The sequence below is a fragment of the Staurois parvus genome, unplaced genomic scaffold (genome assembly GCF_062004578.1).
Source record: "Staurois parvus isolate SC_StPar_1 unplaced genomic scaffold, SC_StPar_1.0 ptg001381l, whole genome shotgun sequence".
In the NCBI taxonomy this organism is placed as follows: Eukaryota; Metazoa; Chordata; class Amphibia; order Anura; family Ranidae; genus Staurois; species Staurois parvus.
The window spans coordinates 483520-507610 of record NW_028319177.1 but is presented as its reverse complement, the minus strand read 5'-3'; the positions used below and the strand labels follow the sequence as shown (position 1 = coordinate 507610).

The following is a 24091-nucleotide window of genomic DNA, read 5'->3' as shown; positions in this document are numbered from 1 at the left end:
ATGAGCACTGGTGGAAGCTGCAAGAGCTGAGTGTATGGCTTCTGTGAGGGATGGTGGGTGTAGTGTGGTGGTGAGTATTGGTTTGCTTGGCGTGGACACAAGTTGGTGTCGGGCTGGTTTGATGTGGGTGGTGGAGGTATATGTATGAGCACTGGTGGAAGCTGCAAGAGCTGAGCAAATGGCTTCTGTAGGTAGTGGTGGGTGTAGTGGTTGTTATAGGTTTGCTTGGGGTGGACATGGGTTGTTGTTGGGTGTAGGAAGTTGTAGGTATATTTCTGGTTGTCTCTGTACCACTGAGGAATATGGGTCATGCTGAGATAGGGTTGCTTGATGTGGGCAGTTGGTTGGTGTGGGTCAGTATTTTAGTTCTTGTACATCTATTTATGTATTGTGTGATGTATGTTTTGTTGTTCTGGCCCAGAATTGGGTCTGCCTTCCTGTGTATTCTTAGTATTGGGTATATACTGGGATTTTTTTTCTCTCCCCCCCCCCTTCATATGTTCACTACTAGTGGGAGCTGCAAAGGTGAACAAATGTGGTGTGTTGGTTGATATAGGTTTGCTTGGGGTGGACATATTTTGGTGTGGGAATATAGTTTCTGGTTCTAGTTGGTGTACCATTGAGAAATGTGGGTTATGGTGAGTATAGGGTGGCTTGATGTGGGGTTGTTGGCTGTGGATTTGTTTCAGTTTAGGTTATAATGCATGTATTTTGGTCTTCTGGCACAGAGCTGGGCCGTCTTAATATTGGGTATATACTGGTATGGCTCACACTCCCCTCCTCCACACTTGCCCATAGTGGCTCATTATATCCATGCCTTCCCCTCTGTGATTTATACTAATGTGCAGTGTTATAAACGGTCCGGTTCTGAGATGTGACATGTCCATCCGCTCTGGGTTAAACCATTTGTGCCATATTAACTCTTTCCATGCAGGATGGAAGCTGGGGGTGGGAAGGGTGTAGGGGGAATACGCTGGACAGATCAGATATTTGATGCACACATGATGACAAACTAACATGCTGACCAGAATTCAATTCATACTGTACCCACCAAGTACATAATTACTAAACATGAATGCTGGGCAGGCCTTGGCACCATCCGGCTGTCTGTAGATGGGACTATACCTTATAAAGGTCTGGGCAGCTGGCATACATGATATGAATGTTAGAGAAAATGTATATATTGTCATGTCATTGATGTGTTATCAGACATTTGTGATCTGCTGGGGATGTCTGAGCTCCTCCACTCTCCCACAAAGTGCTGCCACCCACAGAAATCCCAAACTTATTCTGAGTGCAACCATCAGATGTCTCTCCTGTCTATAAATGGTGTAATAACCCCCCCCCCATTATACAGGGAGTAATAATTCTCTAATTTCTCCCATACAGACTTTTACCGTTAATAACTTCAGCCTCAAACTTGGTCACTCGGTGGAGGTGAAGGGCTTCATTCCGGTGGACTGTGAAGTGTAAGTCACGGTTCCATCCTCAGCTACTTATTATACAATAGATGTCTGCTCTCTGTATAATTTGCCTAAAGTTTACCTTGCAGAAGCAGGAAAGTGTTCCATGTACAGTACATCCTACTGACCCCTACACGCTGGGAATTCGGCATGCGTGGTCCCTCAAATGCCTGACGTTGTGTTCCTCACAGCAAACTTAGCTTAAATGTTTGTGTCTACATTGACACAATTTCACCATATGAGATGCCAGCTGACTTCTATCTCTCTCCTCCTGGACCTCACCAAACTGTATAGCTGCAGGCACTGTGGAGTAATTTTTCCTCAATCTACAGTAAAGCGCTTCATCGCTACTAATTACCTAGTTAGAGGTCCAATGGTAAGAGGGAATGAAAGGGCACAAAGTAGTGACTTCTCAGCTCCCCCTCCTAGCAGTGACACCTTAGCCCAGATCACCTTTCTCCCTGTCTATTTGGATTGAACACGGTCATTCAAGTCTGATCTCAACCTCTCTGCATGCCCATCCCAACACACGTTCCTGCTTTAAAAATGGCTGTGTATAAGTGACCGTCGGCTGGAACCGAACACATGCCTGATGAAGGGTGACTGCAAGACTCCAATATGTTGCCACACTGTAACTATGTAATCGTTCATTAAAATGTTTGGACCCATATTGGTGATCCTTGGTGTGCTGGTGACATCCTCCCAGACTTGAATGACTTTACTGTGTTTTTCTTGTGAACTTTCATGAGAAATTCTCCAGTGGCTGCAACTACAAATGTCAGTGAGGGATTCTCTCAGAGCTTAGTTACTTTCTTTTTTTAAGAATATGTAGAAAAGTCTGTCCATATCCAGGCTACAGGTTCACTTTAGGTACTCTTGGCATAGAGTATTACCAGGACCCCATGTTCTTCAAGCAAACTGTCGGTTTTAGTCTCCAAAAATATTATCTGACATAATTGTGACCTTGTATGTGAATCAGAGGTACTTCTCCCACCCGAGTACCACAGGTGAAGGACTCGAGTACTATATCTGACCAGAACTGAGCAGGATATTTGCTTTTTCTGTCTTTCTAGGTTTGCCATAAACTTGGGAACAGATGTGAAGAATTATGTGCTACACTATAATCCTCGCTTTTCCTATGGTCAAGACCGGCTCGTGTTAAACTTGAACTCAAAGGTGAACGGTGTCTGGGGAAAAGAGCAGAAGGAAAACTTCTTCCCCTTCCAGAAGGGATCGGACACCACGGTATGTCTACACTGGGAGGGGAAGGAAAAATGGTGGAAAGGGCAAAGTGTCATCACTGTTCATATTGGACACATCAGTCTCTAAAAGATGCAGTAGGCAGCTAGTGATGGCTTAGGTAAAGGGTATATAGGCTTTCTTTGCTATGATGGGTCAATCCTTCAGCTCATTCAATGGAGGATGAGACCCTTCCACATGGGAAGATGCAATGGATTTCATCATGCTGCCATTGATATACCACCTAGCAAATGGTTGCTGTTGGTAACATTAATGGTTGTCAGAAGGAAAATGTTACATGAAAACATTTTGCAACCCATTTTGTGTATGCATGTCATTGATGTCATACATGTTGGATGAATATTTTAGGAAAACGAGGGAATAGGGATAAGGAAATCCCTGACATGGACTCTGTAAAGTCTCAATCTGGGGAGTAGTGGGGGGCTGGCCTGCAACTTTAAATCGTGTTTTACCCTAAGCCAGTCATGGTAGATGAGACCCTTGTCCAAGGGCTCACTTGAGCCATGGCTAAGAGGTGTGTATTGGGGCTCCTGGAAGGGGGAGATTGTCATCTGACAGGGAATCCTGTAGAACAGAGCCTTTAGCACTTTCATGGTTCTAATATTTGGCATGTAGTGTAGATGTTGTATAGCTTGCATGGCATACAGCAGCCTCTCCACCACTGGCCCCAGTGAAACCATTGAAATTTTTTTGATCTCTGGGAAACCCTTACTAAAACCATTTCAGTGTGTTGCCCCATTTCTGGTAGTGGTCAAAATGCCACTCTTACAGGCAGTGAGAATTTGTGTCATGAAGCTGGCTCCACAAACTTGTGTTGGGGGTCCAAAAATAGGCAGGTACCATCAAATGGTAGTTTAATTGGCCACAAGTCTAGGTACCCCTAGAAACCTCTGGAGTCCAGGTCTGCTGGCCATTCTCACCCAGGGTTCCTTCAGACTGGCCATAAGCTATCGATCTGAGGGCTCCAGTCATTGATCTAGATGACAGACCGTCCTCAGACCCTGTTACTAAAACATTGCAGCTTCATAAGCACATCCTTCCTTAGTCCAGCAAGCTGACACTGCCATCTTTTCTTACAGGTTTCCTTCTTGTTTGAGCAAGACAAGATCACCATACAATTGCCTACAGGAAATCCTTTAACATTTCCAGTCCGCTTTCCCATAAATGAGATCTCCTACTTGGGTTTGGAAACCCTCCAGCTAAAGTCCATCACACTGACGTGAAGAATCTGCAATAGAGGAGCCACCTCTCCCACGTGTCCATATCCCGGCTCTTGTGAAATGGCCATAATGGATGGAGAGAAATGTTATCCTGTCTTGTACCCTTCTCCTTCCAATCTGCCTCCTTGCTGCTCATGTAGCCATACATTGTGCTTTGCTCAGATCACTTGCTAGAAATGAATTTCATCCACATTTCAAATAAAATCCAATGAGCTCTATTGTGTCTGATCAATCTTATTATTGAGCACTAAACTGACTCTGTATTCATTGCTGTAGTCAATAGCGCCCTCCTGCTGGAGGTTGGTTGCATTACTTCTAGGCTGCATTCACACTTGAGCCGCTTGTAGCTTTAAGTTCTGAAGCTCAAACTTGAGGAAATAAAATTTGTTCTCTATGGTGCCTGTTCACACCTGATCACACAAACGGGCACCATAGAGAACAATTTGAGGTTTTTGGAGCTTCAAGCTACAAAATGCTCAAGTGTGAATGTAGCCTTAGAAGGTACACAGTAGCTGTGGCAGTGAATGTAGTAGTACCCCAGCAGGGGAAGGAGATGCTGGAGCAGCTTTAGTCTCAGTGTACGGGTAGTAGACTAGGGGTAGTAGTAACTACATAGCATGGGGAGTAAAGTGGTGGCAGCATAGGAAGGATAGTGTTGAGAAAATGTAATATTTGTAGCAGGGGGTATGGCGGCTATAAGGTACATTGGGTGGAGGAGGGGTAGGAGTAGTTCTAGCAGAAGTGTGGTAGTAATGGCATAGCATTGGTAGTGATAGGAGTAGTACTAGTTGTAGTAAGATGGTGCCAACCAGTCAGTGTATAGACTGCAGCTGGTTGGCACCAGCAGACAGAACATGAACATCACTTTGGCAGCTTGGGCTAAGAAGGGTGCCAGGCCGTCCCCACACAACTGCTGTGCCCAGTGGTGTATTTAGGTTTTGTGCTGCCCTAGCACAACGATTGTCTGCCCCCACGGAGAGAGCCTGACATTGACCAACACACCTGTCCACCAACCGGTAGAGCCGAAATGGTGAAAGGTCTGAGGGATCAAACATATCAGGAGAGACTGCAGGAACTTCATATGTACAGTCTGGAGGAAAGAAGGGAAAGGATGGACATGACCAAAACCTTTCAGTACATCAAGAGGGGGAATAAGCTTCTGGAGGGCAGGATTTTCAGTATGAAGCCAAGATGAAGAACACGGGACATGACCTCCAACTGACTGGAGGAAAGTTCCCAACTCATCTTAGAAAGTCATATTTTCCTGAAAGGGTAGTTGATGGTTGAAATAGACCTCCAGCAGAGGTAGTGAGTCAGTCAGCAGTAAGTGGCTTCAGACATGCTTGGGGGAAACATGGATCTAGACTCAGACAACACACTCACCAATAAATAAACAAGGATACATTTAAAGGAAGCAGACTTGATGGACCACTTGGACTTTTTTCTGCTTTCACTTATCTGTTATTTTTATGATTGTGATGTCAGGGGTCTCATGTGATGTAATGTAAATTGTTACTTTGCGGTTGAATTCCTAAACCTGGAGAGTCCAGAATCTGGTGCAGCTCTGCATAGAAACCAATCGGCTTCCAGGTTTCCCTGTCAAAGCTTCATTGATCCAGCTGAAGATAGAAGCTGATTGGCTCCCATGCACAGCTGCAGCAGATTTTGCACTCTCCAGTGTTAGGAAATCTCCCCCTTTGTGGTGTAGAAATGACTTTGAGGATAGTCCTCTTTTGCCCCCTTGCTGTTTGTGGTGACATCCCAGCAGAGTGACGATGGACGACCCATGCTCCGTCACAGCGGATCCACATTTCATTCATTCTCTGTAATGAGGTTCTGGAACAATTGTCAGTCCAGGGAGCAGTGGGCGGAGTGATCCCTCCCTCCTGACTGGCTCCACCCTCATATAGGTCTGCTAAGAAGTAGAAGAGCAGCTGATCACAAGTGTCTCTGATAAGGAAGCAGGATGGCAGATAATGTGAGTATGAGCACTGGTGGAAGCTGCAAGAGCTGAGTGAATGGCTTCTGTGGGGCATGGTGGGTAATGGTGAGTATTGGTTTGCTTGTTGTGGACACAAGTTGGTGGCGGGCTGGTTTGATGTTGGTGGTGGAGGTATATGTATGAGCACTGGTGGGAGCTACAAGAGCTGAGTAAATGGCTTCTGTGGGGGATGGTTGGTGTAGTGTAGTGGGCTGAGGATGGTGATGGGGTATGGTGTTGTCGGCTGAGGATGGTGATGGGTGTAGTGTTGCTGTGTGTGTAATGTGGAGGGTATAAGGTTGCTAGATGTTGGCAATGGTTGGTTTGGTGTTGCTGGAGGAGGCCATTGATATGTCGGGGGGCATTTAGTTGCTGAGTTTGGGTGGTGATGGGTATAGCTTGGTGTATGGTATGATATTAGTTCTTTGTCTGTGGTGTGTGTGGGGGGGGGGCGTTTGCTATCAAACTCATTGGTGGCCCCTTACGTTGGTGGCCAGTGGTAAGAATGCCCCACTTACAGCAGTGGTCAAAATTCCACTTACAAGCCGTGAAAAGCTCATTGGCATCATGAAGCTGGCACCCAAAACACAGGTACCATTAAATGGGAGGTTAATCAGCCAAAGCTGAAGGAACTCTGGGTGGGTGAGAATGGCTGGCAGACCAAGACTCAACTGGCCAACAGCTATTGATCTGAAGGCTCCAGTCATTGTTCTAGGGGACTCTGTCACTAAAACTTCAACACAAAGAATACATGCACATATCTTCTGGAAAGGTTTTAGTTGTGTATTGTCTGTACAGCCAGCAGTCATTGACTTGCCACCTTTTCTTACAGGTTTCCTTCTTGTTTGAGCTGGACAAGATCACCATACAACTACCTGCAGGAAATCCCCTCTCCTTTCCAGTCCGCTTCTCCATAGAGGAGATCTCCTACTTGGGCTTGAGAAGCCTCCAGATAAAGTCCATCACACTGAAATGAAGAATCCAGCAACAGAAGAGGCACGTGTCCATATTCAGGCTCTGTGAAACGGCCATAGTGGATGAAGAGGTTTTTCCTGTTTTGTGCCTGATCAATAATTTTTTTTTTTTTTTCTTATTCAGCTCTAAACTGACTTTGTATTGATTGCTGTGGTGGATAGCATTTCTGCCTGCTGCATAGCGCCCTCCTGCTGGAGGCTTGCTGCATTACTCTTACCTGTAAGAGGGTGCTAATGCTGCATTTCCTGCATGCATAGGCTGATTTCTTGGATTTCCATTAAGACTAAAACTTTCTGATTTTAAATATTTTATAAAATGTTTGGCTTCCCTGAGCTTTAACTCTAGATTTTAAGCAAAAGGCTGATCTCACACGGATCTGTTTTCTCTTCTGGTTTTTATTTTTTCCTTTTTTAGAATCCTGCTTGCTGCATTTTTGGTTGCAAAAAAAATGCTGTAAATGTTTGCCGCAGACCAGCGTGTAAGTTGCCTAACAATTACATGCTGAAAAAGTGGCAGCTGCAGAGGTAGGGTATGGGCATGACCCAGGTAGGGTGGAGGGATACTGGAAATTAAACATAATCATGGCCACCAATTATTGTACAATGGCCAGTTATTTATCAGAGAGAACAGACACCAATTCTTAAGGACCTGGCTTTATTGTACTTGACTTTTAGGTTTGGCAGTGCCACCCAATGTCATGTCGCCTTGGCAACCTGTACCGGCCACCAGCTATTCATAACCAGCTCAGTGGGAACACTCCAGTAATTTTACACCATTATTCACCTGGAATAAACCATGGTAAGTACTTCCTTCATGAACCCCCCCCCCATCATACATATTTGTGACCCTTAAGTTCAAACATTAACAACAATTTTACTTTTTCGCACCATCAAGGATCTGCTGATGTTACAAAAGTACATTCTCTAACCATACCTAAATTCCCTAAACTTGTGCATTACTGGTCATAATCTATATCTGTACATCTACCACTAGGGTAGGTGGGTGGGCCAAATTGCTCACCACATTCTGTACCTCCAAGACTTTGCTAACCTCTGATCCCCTCCTCCCCATGTCATATTCTGAACTCTTCTGACTTGTGTTTCTTCTCCTCTACCACCCCCCCCCCCCCCACCATGCAGTGTACTGTGGCTTGAATTCAGTGTTTGGGGGTCGTCTGACAAACTGTCTCCGCCCACTAGACCCAAAAAGAACAATCTTACTTCCATCAGCCCACAAAATGTTGCGCCATTTCTCTTTAGGCCGGTCAATGTGCTCTTTGGTAGATTGTAACCTCTTCAGCACACGTCTTTTTCCCAACAGTGGGACTTTGCGGGGACTTCTTGCAGATAGCTTGGCTTCACATCGGCGTCTTCTAATTGTAACAGTCCTCACAGGGAACGTCACACCTTCTTTCATCTTCCTGGAGCTGATTGTTGGCTGAGTCCTCACAGGGAACGTCACACCTTCTTTCATCTTCCTGGAGCTGATTGTTGGCTGAGTCCTCACAGGGAACGTCACACCTTCTTTCATCTTCCTGGAGCTGATTGTTGGCTGAGTCCGTCCCATTTTGGCTATTCTTCTATACATTCCAATGGTAGTTTTTCGCTGTCTTTCAGGTTTTGGTTGCCATTTTAAAGCATTTGCCATCATTTTAGCTGAGCAGCCGATCATTTTCTGCACTTCTTTATATGTTTTCCACTCTCCAATCAACTTTTTAATCAAGGTACGCTGTTCTTCTGAACAGCAGCTAAACTCGGAAGCAGATCAGGCAGCAATTGCTGAAGGGTACAACATACATTACAGCTCACTGATTAGTTGCTAGCGGTTACAGCACGTGATTCTGGATTGGTTGATGGAGGTTGCTACACAATATTACCACTCACTGGTTGTTAGAGGTTCCTGTACATCATTACTGATCACCCATTGGTTGCTAGAGGTTACTATGCATCCTTACCACTTACTGAATGGTTGTTAGAGGTTACAGCACTTAATTATCTCACCCATTGGTTGCTGAAGGTTACAGCACATCATCTCCTTACAGCCTGCACACCAGGACTGAAGGTAAGGGGACCCACCAATAGAAAACTCCTGGGATCAATGGCAGTGCTGGGGGGAGAATTGATGGGAGCAGTGGTGGGGAGGATGGGGGTAAGTGGCAGTGCTGAGATGGGATGAGTGACAGTGTTTTGGTGGGATGGGATCAATGGCAGTCCTGGATGGGGATGGGAGGTGACATTTCTACACTGACCGCCAGTGTTAGGGGGATTAAAACTGATGACTAATGTAAGGGGGATTCACATTGACCACCAGTATTAGGTCAGGTCTGCACTTACCACCAATATAAAGGGAAACTCACACTGGCCACCAATGTACTTGAAAATTTGCATTGACCACCAAGGTAAAGAAGAGTTTACACTGACAACTAATGTAATGGGAGATTTTACACCAGCACATTTCTACACTGGTCACCAATGTAAGGGGGCATTTACACTGACCACCAGCAGAGGTGTTGGTGGCTGGAACCTCAGGGGCATAATATATATGTGAATGCCACATTGATGTCACTACATAGGAATGTTGCCATTATTTACATGTGATTACTGACAAGGTCTGCACATGTGAGTCATCTGTACATGGCAATAGGACAGAGCTGGGCAGCATAAGTGACAGCACTGAGATATTGGACACAGCCTGGGACAAAGATTTCAAGGGACAAGGAAATGTAAACCAATACAGTTGGCAAGTATGGGGCAGATGTTTTGGGCCACACAACAATGACTGGGCCCAGGGCAGCTGTCCCTTTTGCCTTTCCTTAAAGATGGCCCTGGTGTAGCTTCAGGGCATTGTGGCATAATCAAGGATTGCCAATGTGTTGGTAACTTCAGTTGGGTTTTTACTAATGGGTCTAACAAATCCATTTTTTGTAGAGTCAAACTGATTTTCAATTGCTATGGGCCCCAATAAGCTTTGGAAATATGATCCTAGAGCCATTATATGGTAGGTGGTACAAGATCTAAGGCATTTCTTTACTTCAGTTTTCAAACCTGGCTCATAGACCTGGTCAGTGCTACTTGCCACAATTTTCAAAGCACCCAGGTCTCCCCAGAAAAAATGTGCCAGTTTGAGAAGCTACCATCTGTACAGCTAGGACACCAACAGTTTCTCAACAATGTCTTCCCCCAACCTTGCTAACCAATAAAGTAAGTCTTTGTTGATTGCAACATTAGGCCATCTCTCATTTGCTTACAGCTTTTGGGGATTCCTAACTTATAACTACAATCTATTCACTTGCCAGGGCCAGAGTAGGGTTATGCATCTGGACTATGCCAAAAAACGTACCTTGGACACCTCCAGTTTAGGGAGGGTAAGACTAAAGATGGTCTCCTCTCTCCTCCCCAAACATAACTTGTAAAGGAGATGTCTCTCCACTCCCTCACAGCTTAGTTTCAGGACCTATCTTCCTGTCACTGGAAACCTTCCCACTTTGGGCTGGGGAAGCAGACTCTTCATCATACTCAACATTGCACATGTCATCGTCTGAGATTTTTATAACAATGTCCTCCAAATGTTGGAGGTCTGTTCTACCCATCTGGTCAGACTTCTTCCTCCCCACAGTTTGTAGAATCTGGGAAAGGTGTGTTCCGCTTTCATAGGTTGTACCGGATTTCTTACCAGTCCACCGTCATGTAGACCTCTCTCGTGTGCTATTAAAATAGTGTAGAATATTATAGGCAAAATCATTGTGGATAACTCATGGTAGTTGTGTGAGTCATGTGATTGGGGCTGGGTTATTGCAGGTCAGCTGGATGATTCAACTGGTTGTTTCTCTATCGCCTTGTCCTGACTCTGGGTGACCATAGAACCTTCCAGAAGACAATAAAAAGGAAGGGGTGGAGGCCCAATCTGCATATTAATGGTAGGTCTTGCCAATCCCAGGTTTGGTGGAGTGGTTGACTGGCCTATAAATATGGGGGAGTCAGGCTGACAGGGGAGTCATGTGGAAGATGGATTGCTGAGATGACTGTCGGTGGCTAAGAGAGGTACCCTAGGGCTGGGGGGGCCAGCCTCTAGGCTAGACTCGGGCTGGCTCAGGAGGATACATTCTGCAGAATGTTGCAGATGGTATTAAGGTCTGGAGCAGCAAAGATGACAGTGTGAGGACAGCAGCACACTTTTGGATCTACAAGGGGAAACACTGCTGAACATAGCAAGCTTTCTAAAAACAGCGCTGGGCTCAATCTTTCATCCTTGTCCCAGGAGATGTTCTGAGAGGCCAAGAGAGAAAGTGATGCTTGCAGGCTGTGGAGCTGCTCTATAAAGGGGACATAGCTACAAGGAGTGAAGTGATTGTTTTGAGGCGCTGCAAATCCCTTGCCTGGGCAGCTGCTACTGAGCCACGATGACTGATAGCTTTCAGGAAAAGAACAGTCCAGGATCTGCTTTCGTACATAGGAAGGAAGTGTCCCCCATTTCATTGATTCAAGCCAACCTGAGAATCCCATAATTCTTATTTCCTTATCCAAGTTGAATTCCCCAAAGAAAACAAAAACCCAAGCCCATGGGCTGGTCCCTGTCTTTGGTTGCAAGTCTGTGTGAGAAATTCTTGTTTTCTGTGTGGAGGGACGCTTAGGGTTATCCACAACACAGCAGCCCTTACAAGGGTAGCACTACACCCCATTTTAGGAGAGGGGTCCTTTGAATGCATTGTAGTCATCAACTGGGTTTCAGTCACAGCTCTCCTGGACTCAGGGAGTATGGTGACCGTGGTAGCAGACAACCTGGTCATTGAGGTTCAGCCAATATTATTTTAGGTACTTAAAGAGCGCCATCCATTTACACATATTATGTATTCACATCAGTCCCTAACCCACAAGGGGTGTACAATCTAAGGTCCCTAACCCTTAAGGGGTGTACAATCTAAGGTCCCTAACTCACATTCATACACATACTAGGGACAATTTAGACAGGAGCCAATTAACCTACCAGTATGTCTTTGGAGTGTGGGGGGGAAACCGGAGTACCCAGAGGAAACCCACACAGGCAGAACATGCAAACTCCAGGCAGGTGATGCCGTGGTTGGGATTCTAACCAACGCCCCGAGTACTGCCAGGTGGACGTGCTAACCATTTAGCCACTGTGCTGCCCCATAAAGACACTTTGGGTTGCCTGTATTCACAGAGATACAAGGACCTACCCACTGGTGCCCATATTCATTACTACCATCTATAGATCTATTGAATATGAGGCTGAACTGGTAAAAAAATATCCTGTACATCCAATGATGGTGGGATGCAATGTTCCCAGATACCTGAAACTGAGGAAGAAGGGATCTGAACAGATGGGTAGAGCCAACATTTAGAGGACATTGTTATAAACATCCCAGATGATCTATGCGATGTTGAATATGATAAAGTGTCTGCTTTCCCAGCTCAAAGTGGGAAGGTTGCCAGTGCCAGGAGGACCCTAAAAACGTAGACGTACCCACCATAAACTGGAAGTGTCCAAGGTATGTTTTGGCGCAGTCCAGATGCATAACCCTAAAAATCTAGCAGCGAATGAGATATGGCCTGATTTTGTAGTCAATAAAGACTTACTTTATTGGGTTAGCAAGGTTCAGGAAGACACTGCTGAGCAACTGGTGGTGCCCCAGCTGTACAGATGGTAGGTTCTCAAACACATGTTTTGTGGGCATACCTGGAGGCTTTCAAAGCAGAGGCACATATCACTGACCAGTTCTATTACCCGGGCTTCAAAACCGAAGTTAAGAAATGCTTTAGATCTTGTCCCACCTACCAGAACACCACTCTAGGATCACATTTTCTAGGCTTCTTGGGGCGCATATCAATTGAAAGTAAGTTTGACCAACAATCGAGCTAAATAGGTCCATTGGTAAAAATGTAACTGAAAAGTTTTAGCACATATTAGTGATCCTGGATTATGCCAATTGCTGGCCTGAAGCTTTACTTCTATTTCACCAATTTACTAGAACAGGTTTTCCCAATGATGGGTGTAAACTAATTCAGATTAGACAGCTGAGCACATTCTATCATCTGCAGATGGATGGCCTGGTGGAACATTTCAATAAAACCCTAAAACCTGTGCTTAAGCGGATGGCACAAGAGGATGAGAAAGATTGGGAGTGACATATTGCCCTCACTCCTTATAACCATTTGTGCACCACTTCCAGCCTCCACCCCTTGAATTGTTTTTTTGCTGGCCAACTTAAAGTTATTCTGGGGACCTACAACACTCACAGCTACTACTCCTACCTTCTGGGGACCTCCTACAACACTGATACTACTACCTTCTGGGGACCTCCTACAACACTGATACTACTACCTTCTGGGGACCTCCTACAACACTGATACTACTACCTTCTGGGGACCTCCTACAACACTGATACTACTACCTTCTGGGGACCTCCTACAACACTGATACTACTACCTTCTGGGGACCTACAACACTCACTGCTACTACTCCTACCTTCTGGGGACCTACAACACTCACTGCTACTACTCCTACCTTCTGGGGACCTACTACAACACTCACTGATACTACTCCTACCACCATTGCAACCAATGCCCTTACTATGCAACACTTAGTAGCATAGTGGTTAGGAGAAATTGTAGCACCAAGTATTGCATAGTAAGGGGTGTGGTAGTAGAATAAATCAAATATAGGAGTAGCAGTAGTTGTACCAGTGGGGTTGGTGGTAGTAGCATCTTAAGAGGAAAGGAAGTGGTGGTACTACTCAGTAGCATAGTGATTAGGAGTAATTGTAGCACTGAGTGTACTACCACCACTTCCTTTCCTCTTAAGATGCTAATACCACCAACCCACTGGTACAACTACTGCTACTCCTATGTAGGATCTATTGTTCTACCATACCCCTTACTATGCTGCTACTGCAAATATCACACCTATTGACTACCACACTGCTACAGATACCAAATCCTCCTACCACTACCCTTTCTATGCCACTTGTTTACTACGTTTTTACGAGTACCCCTAGCACTGCTCCTGCCAACACTGGGGTAGTACCACATTCACTGCCGCAACTACTGCCCATACCCCACCACTGCCTATACTGGGCAAATCCACTACAGCTGCTTTTCTTGCATTTGATCTACATAGTTTGGACCTTCTGAAACTGCATTTCTCACCATGCAGTAGACCAAACACTCTAACCAGTCAACCCACCAAACACTCTGTATACAGCTTTCAGTCTAGAGCCAGAAAAGTTACATCAAAAAGAAATAAATAGTTTTACAGGAAGTCAGACCATGCAGGCAGAAAATGTCATTCACACCCTCTGTTGGGTACTGCCTGCCTTTTAAAGGGTAAGGCAACAAAGGCTCCAGCAGGAGGGCGCTATGCAGCAGCAGAGATTTGCTTTCAACTTCAGAAATCAATCCAAAGACAGTTTAGCACTAAATAAGATGATTGATCAGACACAATAGAGCTAATTGGATTTTATTTGAAATGTGGATAACATTCATTTCTAGTAAAATGATCTGAGCAAAGCACAATGGTGTCTACATAAGAAGCAAGGATGCAGATTGAAGGAAGGGGGTACAAGACAGGATTAAGGAATGTTATTCCCCTTCATCCATTATGGCCATTTCACAGCCTGGATATGGACACGAGGGACAGGGGGCTCCTCTATTGCAGCATTCATCATTTTAGTGTGATTGACTTGAGCTGGAGACCTATCATGGCCAAGTAGGAGATCACCTCTATGGGAAGGCGGACTGGAAATGTGAAAGGATTTCCTGTAGGCAATTGTATGGTGATCTTGTCTAGCTCAAACTTGAAGGAGACCTGTAAGAAAAAAAGATGGCAGTGTCAGCTTGCTGGATTACAAAAAGTCAATGAGTGTTGGCTGGAGAGACCACCAAGCCATTCATTTCAACAAAAATCTTTCCATGAAATATGTAGACCAAAGTATAAAGGGCATTTTCTTCATTGACTACCAATGAATTGGTTTTAAAAGGGTTATTCAAAACCTAAAGTTTAAGGGATCCTCTGGGGCAAAAGGTTGGGAAAGGCTGCTGTATGCCATGCCAGATATGTTGTGTAGACACTACACATGGAAGGTGAGAACTTCAGGACTGAGGCTCTGGCATTTTATGGTGAAACCACGGAACAACATTTGATGTTTTTATAACAATGGGAATCAGATTCTAATAAACATAGTGAGTGCTAAAAGCAAAGAAGCAGCCACAGCATCAAAAAGGATGCCAAATAACCTGGCAAAACTCAGTATAATAGATGCGGCGCTAAATGCAAATAGTTATAAACAATATTACAAAGTGTCTAATACCCACAGTGCCAATATAGTTGATGCCAATATATGGTGAGCATATATCAAATGACTAATGTGATCACATGTATTCCATCACTGACAAAGTGACACGCAGTGCAAAATGGCAGTCTTAGTGAAAACGTGGAAGATGAAAATCCCTCTCCAGATTGCTTCTTCCAAGCTGTGATAATGAAAAAAGAAAAAAAAGAAAAAGTGAAGGCTGTGCACTCACCAGATGCAGTGTAACTGCGCATTTAGAGACAAATTTCTCTACTAGATCCGCTGATTGCTAAAGATTTGGATCTGGTCTGGTATTCCTCACCCTGCTTAATACTGCTGGTAATCCTTGGTCTCTCCTTTAACTGGCTCTCATGAGGTGGATGTAAAGATGGCCGCCAGGACCTCCGTGGTGCCGGCGGTGTGATGTCACGACACTGTAGCTCCTTCCCTGATGCGTTTTGTGCTAATTGCACATCAAAGGGGGGTAAGCTGGGAAGTGTGCGATTAGCACGAAACATCAGGGAAGGCGCTACAGCGTCGTGATGTCACACCGCCAGCACCACGGAGGTCCCGGCGGCCATCTTTACATCCACCTCATGACTAGTGCACCCGAGATAGGTTCATCCAGACCCCACTACACCACCGTTACCCTTTACCCTTCCATACCAATCCCCTTTACTTACTATTCTTACAGAAAACACAACACCAATTTTGGAGTAAAATGTCCAGCACGGCCTTTTATTAACAAATCCAGTTTAAACACATCAACCATTCCTTATAACAGAAAACAAAGAGTTGTCGTTGGTCTTTGAAGGCACCCCCAAAACGATCCGAAATGCACCTGCGGACAACCATATTCCACTAGGCCTCCAGCCGCAACCAACCAGCTCGGAGACAACCATACCGTCCGCAGTGCAGCACCACCACCTTCCAGTTAAACCTCGGTTAACTGGGAATGTTCCCGGGCACACCATACCAACGATGGGTCCCACACCATTTTGTACCTCCAAGATAAGAACCGCCTCCAAAGACCAACCACCGCCCAGGAACCAAATTAACCCCCGGGAGGAACACAGCATTCACCAAACAGGGCGGGCGGGAGGGAAGCTCTCTCCCACATCCAGCTCCCAACTGATGCCCCTCCCCAGAACACCCCACCCTAAAGTGCAGGAGACCCCACCTACACTCTCCTCTACCAACCAGATCCCCCAGCTATCCTTTACCAACTCTAAACAATCATTAACCCTCACACGTCTTCCTTCCCACTCTGGGCCTAGTCATGCCTGCCCTTCGCTAATTCTTTTCTTCTTTTATCGCTGCGGGCATTTCTTGAGAGCCAGTTAAGAGACCAAGGATTACCAGCAGTATTAAACAGGGTGAGGAATACCTGACCACACCCGATCCAAATCTTTAGGAATCATCAGCAGATCCAGTAGAGAAATTTGTCTCTAAATGCACAGTTAGACTGCATCTGGTGAGTGCACAGCCTTCACTTTTTTTCATTATCACGGCTTGGAAGAAGCACCCTGATGGAGAGGGATTTTCATCTCCCACGTTTTCACTAAGACCCAGTCCCATTCATACATGTCCGTGACAGGGGTCCCATCTATTATGACCAACTTGGTTAAATAAAGGATTATTCTAGGTCAGCGATTTCTTGTTCTACCCCATATAGAATTAAGCCTGGTCACTTTTTGTTTGAGGAATTCTGCCCCCAGAGATTTAAATCAACAGAATTAATCCACAGTAATATCCATTTTCTGTACCCCCTCCCCCCCAATCTCACATTGGGATTCCCTTGGTTACATCTCAATACACCATCATCTCTAGCCATTCCCCATTAAGCCCACAGCACCCATAATGGTCCCTCCATAACAGTTGTAGATTATGCTGATGAGCTTCAGTTCCCAGCCAGCCCCCCCATTACTCCCAAGACTGAACCGCTATAGTGACATGTCATTAGGGATGTCCCAATCCTCATTCCCTCTACATTGGATCTTCCTATGTGGGAGGTTCTCATCCTTAAATGGAAGGAGTTGAGGGGGGACCATCATAAAACCTATATACCTTTGACCCAAGCCATCACTGGCTGCCTACTGTATCTTTCAGAGATAAATATTATGTGTCCAATATGAACAGTGATGACACTTTGACCCATCTAGCATTTGTCCTGCCCCTCCCAGCATACACATACCATGGTTAGGATTTTTATTTTTTTATTTTATATATGTGTAACTTTCCATTTATTTATTTTTCACTGTGCACACTTCTTATGGTTCATATGATTTTATGATTGTCACTATTTTCAATGGTTTTATTTATACACATATATATTTGTATAGACCTTTCGTGTTTACTTACACTGTCAATTGCCCCTGTGACTCCTGCCCCTGCACAGGGGAGTGTCCAGGATGGCCCATGTGACCTTTGGTTTAACTAGTAGTGAGCATATAAAAGAGGGAGCAGACATTTGGTCAGTTGGCTCTGAGGAAGAGGCGAGTCCTCAAAACGCGTCAGCCTTTTGGATGTGTACACTCCCTATTGCAGACTGTTACTCAGCGCGGTGCTGACCCAGCTGTTCTTTATGATGTGCCTTGACTATATTGTCATTTGTGAGTACAACACCTACTTTATTTTTTATTAAACATTTTTTATGGTAATGCTCTCGGCCTGTGCGCCCTCTGTTTCTTCTTTCCTCACACATACCGTGGTGTCTGACCCCGCCTGGAAAGGGAAAAAGGTTTCCCTCAGATCTTGTCCCCAGACATCATCCTTCATAGAGTTCAAGAGTATCACCTTCTTGTCTTCATAGCTGTCAAATCGAGGGTTAAAGTGAAGAGCTAAATTCTTCTCATATGTTCCCAAGTTTATGACAAACCTAGAACAACAATTATTCTGCTCAGGTGATTGTGCTAGATATAGAAGGAGTCATTCACCAATGGTGCTCAAGGCTAGATATAGAAGGAGTCATTCACCAGTGGTGCTCAAGGCTAGATATAGAAGGAGTCATTCACCAGTGGTGCTCAAGGCTAGATATAGGAGCCATTCACCAGTGGTGCTCAAGGCTAGATATAGGAGCCATTCACCAGTGGTGCTCAAGGGTTTCATAGGTACTTCTGCCACCTTTATCATTCATATTACAAACTTATATATAAATTATATCCGCTAATATTTTTGGATTTTCGGGGGGGGGGGGGGGGGGGGATATGGGAATACATATCCAAATACCTGCCATGAACCTGTAGCCTGGATAAGGACATGCAGTTATTTACATATTCCTAAATAGTGGACAGAAAGATTTAAAAATCCCTCACTGGGATTTGAAGTTGCAGCCGCCACTGTGGAACAATTCATCCTGAAATCTCACCAGAGAAACACTGAAGTCATTTAAGTCTGGTCCCAGCTCTCCTATTCTAGTAGTGAGGGAGAAGGGTGATCTGAGATGCAGAGTCACGGTTTGTTAAGGAAGCAGAGTGACCTAAGCAACATATGGGAAAGGGAGCAGGGGGAGGTGGGCTGCTGCTGGGAGAAGGAACAGGGTGTAAGGGACCGCCTGGCGGTACCACTAGCACTCCACTGGTCAGACGTCCCCAGTGCACCGAATCTAAGCCCCAGGGTACGTGTTCACCAGGGCCCCTGATGGTGGGGATGGACTTGAAGTACCCTGAGACCAGGTCGTGGCTACTGAGTACACCTGTCAGTGGTAGCAGTATTCGCCAGGGGCTCCCACAGGGAAGAGCCTGATATGAGGAGGTCGGGTGATCCCGTTGGGATGGATGGCTGAGCAAGTGCAAGGTCAAACAGGCCGGGTCGGTAACTGAGGGGACGGAACGGTACAAAGCAGCGGGCAGAGAGTAGTCGGGTCACACGCCAGGTCAGCAACGGAAGGTCAGATCTAAACGGGGGCATTCAGGAGAGAGGTCAGGCAAAGCAAGGGTCTGGGCAGGAGAAGGCAACAAGGTCAGGTACAATCCGGGTCAATAACTTGCTTAGCACAGGTTCGCAGATACAGGATACAAGGAAAGACCAGAAGGCACTGAATGACAGCTCAGGGCCATTTAAATATCCCGCCCTGCGCTGTCATTGGTGCCAAGCGCGCGCCCGCGGCCTCTACTGCGCATGTGCGGGACTCGAATGCCGTGGCCGGCCAGGACCTAGTGCCCGCGTCCCTGCACAGGACGGCGCACTGCACCTGCACCAGGACCAGCGCCGCGCCGATCTCCGACACAGGGTGAGCTGTGGTTTCAAATCGTGTCCCAGAGAGCAAAAGTGAGCTGGGCTGCTGCCGAGACTTGCAAATCACTGCTGTGGAAGGGAGAAGGGGGAACTGGGATAAGGAGTCACTACTAGGAGGGGGGCTGAACAAGTTAAATCTGGGAAGGTGAGCTACTGCTGGGTGATAGGAGCCGAGAAGTCAGTACTACTTGGTGCCCAATCACTCCCTGTTGCCATTCCAGGGATGTTTGGAACCCCAACTAGGTATGTGATTGTGATGAGGTGCCACGGATGAATTTCTCCATTGTGCCTGCATCTACACATGTTAATGGGGTCCAGGAGGAGAGAAAAGACAGATTTAAAAGCAGTCATGAAATACGACAACTGACATGCATTCTGCCAAGTTTTATCCAAATATTTGATCTTAGTTTGCTCTCAGCAGAACCACCTGATGTCATGTTAGAGGGACCACGCAGACCAAAATGACCAGTGAGGGGTCAGTAGGATGTATTGTACACAGAGCACACGTCTCAACTGTTGGGAAATTGTATTATACAGAGAGCAAACATTGTACAATAAGTAGCTGAGGCGAGAAACATGACTTACTCTTTACAGTCCAACGGAATGAAGCCCTCCACCTCCACCGAGTGACCAGGTTTGAGGCAGATAGTACAAAAGAAAAATTTCTGTATGAGAGAAAGGAAAAACTATTACAGCCTATAATAGAGGGGGGGTTATGTATTACACCCTGTATAAAGACGAGACCTAGCATGGCTGCAGTTACTCTACTCAAGATAAATTTAGGGTTTGGTGGTTCGTAGCATTCTCAGATCCTTGTGTGGGACAGTGGAGGAATCAGACAACCCCAGCAGAACACAAATGTCTAACAGAAGATGTATGCCGGCTGCCCAGACCTTTATACAAGTTATAGTCCTAGCTATAGACAGCCGGATGGTGCCAATTACTGACCGGCACAAGGCCTGCCCAGCATTCATGTTTAGTAATGCATTTGGTGTGTACAGTATGAATTGAATTCTGGTCAGCATGTTAGTTTGGTAGGTGTACATCAAATATCTGATCTGTCTGGAGACCACCCCATACCTCCAACCACAGGCAGACTGACAACTCATGGGGCTTCCAGGCAATAAGGGATTATAGGCCACCCCCCCCCCATGTCTTCACCCACACCCAAAAAAAGTCTATGAAAAAAGCCAATGAAAAAAAGGTACCACAGGAATCTCATGGGGCCCCCTACTGACCCTGGGCCCTCAGGCAGTGCCCAAGTGTTCAAATGGTCAGTCCACCCCTGCCTCCAGCTTTCATGTGGCATAGAAAGGCAATGATCTGGCACAATGGAAGAACCCAGAGGGGATGCACATGTCACATCTTAGACTAGAACCATAATATTTATAAAACACACATATCAAATTTTTAAGAAAAAAAAAACCCACACGCAGGAGGCACAGAAATGATGAGTGGAGAAGAGCTCTGTCAGGATATCAAAAGGAACTAAAAGTGCAAAAACTAAACCTACACCCAGCAACACTGCACTCTCCAGTGCCAACACCCAACAACCCACTACCAACCAACACCCTCAGCCATCAACATAACACCAAAAACTGCCCATATCCATCAACCATTTACTGCTAATACCCAGCAACCCTGTTCCTTCCACTGCCAACACCTAGAAGTACAATAGCAACCCCTAACCACACAACCACCCCAACCAGCAGGGCCCACGCCCAGCCACACCACCCCAACCAGCAGGGCCCACGCCCAGCCACACCACCCCAACCAGCAGGGCCCACGCCCAGCCACACCACCCCAACCAGCAGGGCCCACGCCCAGCCACACCACCCCAACCAGCAGGGCCCACGCCCAGCCACACCACCCCAACCAGCAGGGCCCACGCCCAGCCACACTACACCTACCACTACCTACAAAAGCCATTTGCTCAGCTCTTGCAGCTTCCACCAGTGCTCATACATATATCTCCACCACCCACATCAAACCAGCCCGCCACCAACTTGTGTCAACACCAATACCCACCACACTACACCCACCATCCCCCACAGAAACCATTCACTCAGCTCTTGCAGCTTCCACCAGTGCTCATACTCACATTATATATCATCCTGCTTCCTTATCTGAAACACTTGTGATCAGCTGCTCTTCTACTTCTTCTTATATAGGAGGTCTGCTGAGGGTGGAGCCAGTCAGGAGGGAGGGATCACTCCGCCCACTGCTCCCTGGACTGACAATTGTTCCAGAACCGCTCATTACAGAGAATGAATGAAATGTGGATCCGCTGTGACTGAGCATGGGTCGTCCATCGTCACTCTGCTGGGATGTCACCACTCACCACAAACAGCAAGGGGGCAAAAGAGGACTATCCTCAAAGTCATTTCTACACCACAAAGGGGGAGATTTCCTAACACTGGAGGGTGCAAAATCTGCTGCAGCTGTGCATGGGAGCCAATCAGCTTCTACCTTCAGCTGCTTCAATGAAGCTTTGACAGGGAAACCTGGAAGCTGATTGGTTTCTATGCAGAGCTGCACCAGATTCTGGACTCTCCAGGTTTAGGAATTCAACCGCAAAGTAACAATTTACATTACCTGATACACATTACATCATATGACATCATCAGGAATGGACTGACAACTCATAGGGCCCCCAGGCAATAGGGGATCATGGGGCCCCTGTGTCCTTGCCCAAACTCAAAAAAGCCTATGAAAAAAGTACCAGGGGCATCTCATGGGGCCCCCTACTGACCCCAGGCCCTCGGGCACTGCCCGAGTTTCCAAATGGTCAATCCGCCCCTGGAGAGCATATTAGACCCCTGACATTACATGAGATGCATGACATAATATGAGTCATAAAAATATAAAACATAGATAAGTGACAGCAGAAAAAAGTCCAAGTGGTCCATCAAGTCTGCATCCTTTTTTAAATGTATCCTTGTTGTTTCCTCCAAGCATGTTTGAAGCCACTTACTGCTGACTGACTCACTACCTCTGCTGGAGGTCTATTCCAACCATCAACTACCCTTTCAGGAAAATATGACTTTCTAAGATGAGTTGGGAACTTTCCTCCAGTCAGTTGGAGGTCATGTCCCGTGTTCTTCATTTTGGCTTCATACTGAACATCCTGCCCTCCAGAACCTTATTCCCCCTCTTGATGTATTGAAAGGTTTTGGTCATGTCCATCCTTTCCCTTCTTTCCTCCAGACTGTTCATATGAAGTTCCTGCAGTCTCTCCTGATATGTTTGATCCCTCAGACCTTTCACCATTTGTGTTCCCCATCTCTGGACTCGTTCTATCTCATCAATATCTTCATGGAAGTGAGATCTCCAGAACTGGACACAGTATTCTAAATGAGGTCCAACTAAAGATCCATGTAGAGGACCCAGGACCTCCAATACATCACATGAGACGCATGACATCCCAGGAATTGTCATTACTGATCCTAGTATGGTGGGGCACGGCACGGCCAGGCGCCCCATAGTGGACTTTTTTTCTTAACTCCTTCACCACCAGAACTCTCATCATGGCCGGTCACACTCATCCTGCAGGAAGATACTTTCCACTACATGAGTAACTTGGGACATCTGTGCACCTGGCTATGAGAGGTGTGTGACAAATTATTCACTTAGCCTGTCAGTAGTCCTAATGTTTTGTCTGATTGGTGTGTGTGTTTATATATATATATATATATATATATATACTGTATATGTGTCCAGCAAAGAGACAGTTCAACCAGCAATGACACAGCCCATCCAGCAAAGAGACAGCTCAACCAGCACACAGACAGCTCAACCAGCAAAGAGACAGCTCAACCTGCACACAGACAGCTCAACCAGCAAAGAGGCAGCCCGTCCATCAAAGAGACAGCCGTCCAGCAAAGAGACAGCTCAACCAGCACACAGACAGCTCAACCAGCAAAGAGACAGCTCAACCTGCACACAGACAGCTCAACCAGCAAAGAGGCAGCCCGTCCATCAAAGAGACAGCTCAACCAACCAAGAGACAGCCCAATCCACCGCTGCTACACACCTGTCACAGTGTGCCCACCAGTGAAGGAGAGAGGCCGCCGTTGACCCTTGAGGTTGGTTATATATGCAGTGGCAGACTAAGGAAGTGTCTGTTTGTCCTCGGCGGCGCCTCCTACTCTTCACTGAAGTTGTCACTGCCGCTCCTCCTGTCTGCCCTGCATTGGGCATAGCCACTCAGCTGGAAGTGAGCGGCGTCCGTGGTCCGCTTACCTCCTGCTGCATGGCTGGTCATCAACAGGCCGTTCTTCTTAAGCCCAGCAGCCGCGGCCCACCAGGCCAATGCCCGGTGAGCCCTATGGCTAGTCTGGGCGTGTCTCCAACTGACTGGAGGAAAGTTCCCAACTCATCTTAGAAAGTCATATTTTCCTGAAAGGGTAGTTGATGCTTGGAATAGACCTCCAGCAGAGGTAGTGAGTCAGTCAGCAGTAAGTGGCTTCTTTTCTTTTGTGTCTCATGTGACATCACGTGTCTTGCGTGATGTCACGTGTCTCATGTAATGTGTCTCATGTAATGTAATGTGTATCAGGTAATGTAAATTGTAATTTTGGGGATGATTTCATAAGACTACTTTCACACTTATCCAAAGCAAACTGTGCTAAAAACACAATTCAGCATTTTT

At 46.1% G+C, this 24091-nt stretch overlaps 2 protein-coding genes and 1 long non-coding RNA gene across 5 annotated transcripts in view; 1 reads left to right on the top strand and 2 right to left on the bottom strand.

Annotated features, from left to right (window-relative positions):
• The window catches only part of LOC149436291 (galectin-1-like), a 391735-nt gene that overhangs the window by 323562 nt on the left and 44082 nt on the right, over positions 1–24091 (bottom strand). The window lies entirely within an intron of this gene.
• On the top strand, positions 2541–4161 carry LOC149436295 (uncharacterized). Its single transcript, XR_016308312.1, has 2 exons — positions 2541–2708; positions 3803–4161. It is a non-coding gene; the product is annotated as an uncharacterized LOC149436295 (long non-coding RNA).
• Positions 14413–23694, bottom strand: LOC149436294 (galectin-1-like). Its single transcript, XM_089661745.1, has 4 exons — positions 23683–23694; positions 20026–20105; positions 17911–18082; positions 14413–14720 (listed from the first exon to the last, which is right to left on the bottom strand). Exons 1-4 carry the CDS (start codon positions 23692–23694, stop codon positions 14577–14579), a joined length of 408 nt encoding a protein of 135 aa, XP_089517871.1. The 3' UTR covers positions 14413–14576.

Bases quoted from the DNA above. Each gene is read 5' to 3' on its own strand.
- LOC149436294 (XM_089661745.1), bottom strand. The intron at 18,083-20,025 runs GTAAGTCATGTT...TTGTTGTTCTAG, and splicing joins ATTCCGTTGGACTGTAAAGA to GTTTGTCATAAACTTGGGAA. The intron at 14,721-17,910 runs GTATGTGTGAGG...TTTTTCTTACAG, and splicing joins AGGCGGGGTCAGACACCACG to GTCTCCTTCAAGTTTGAGCT.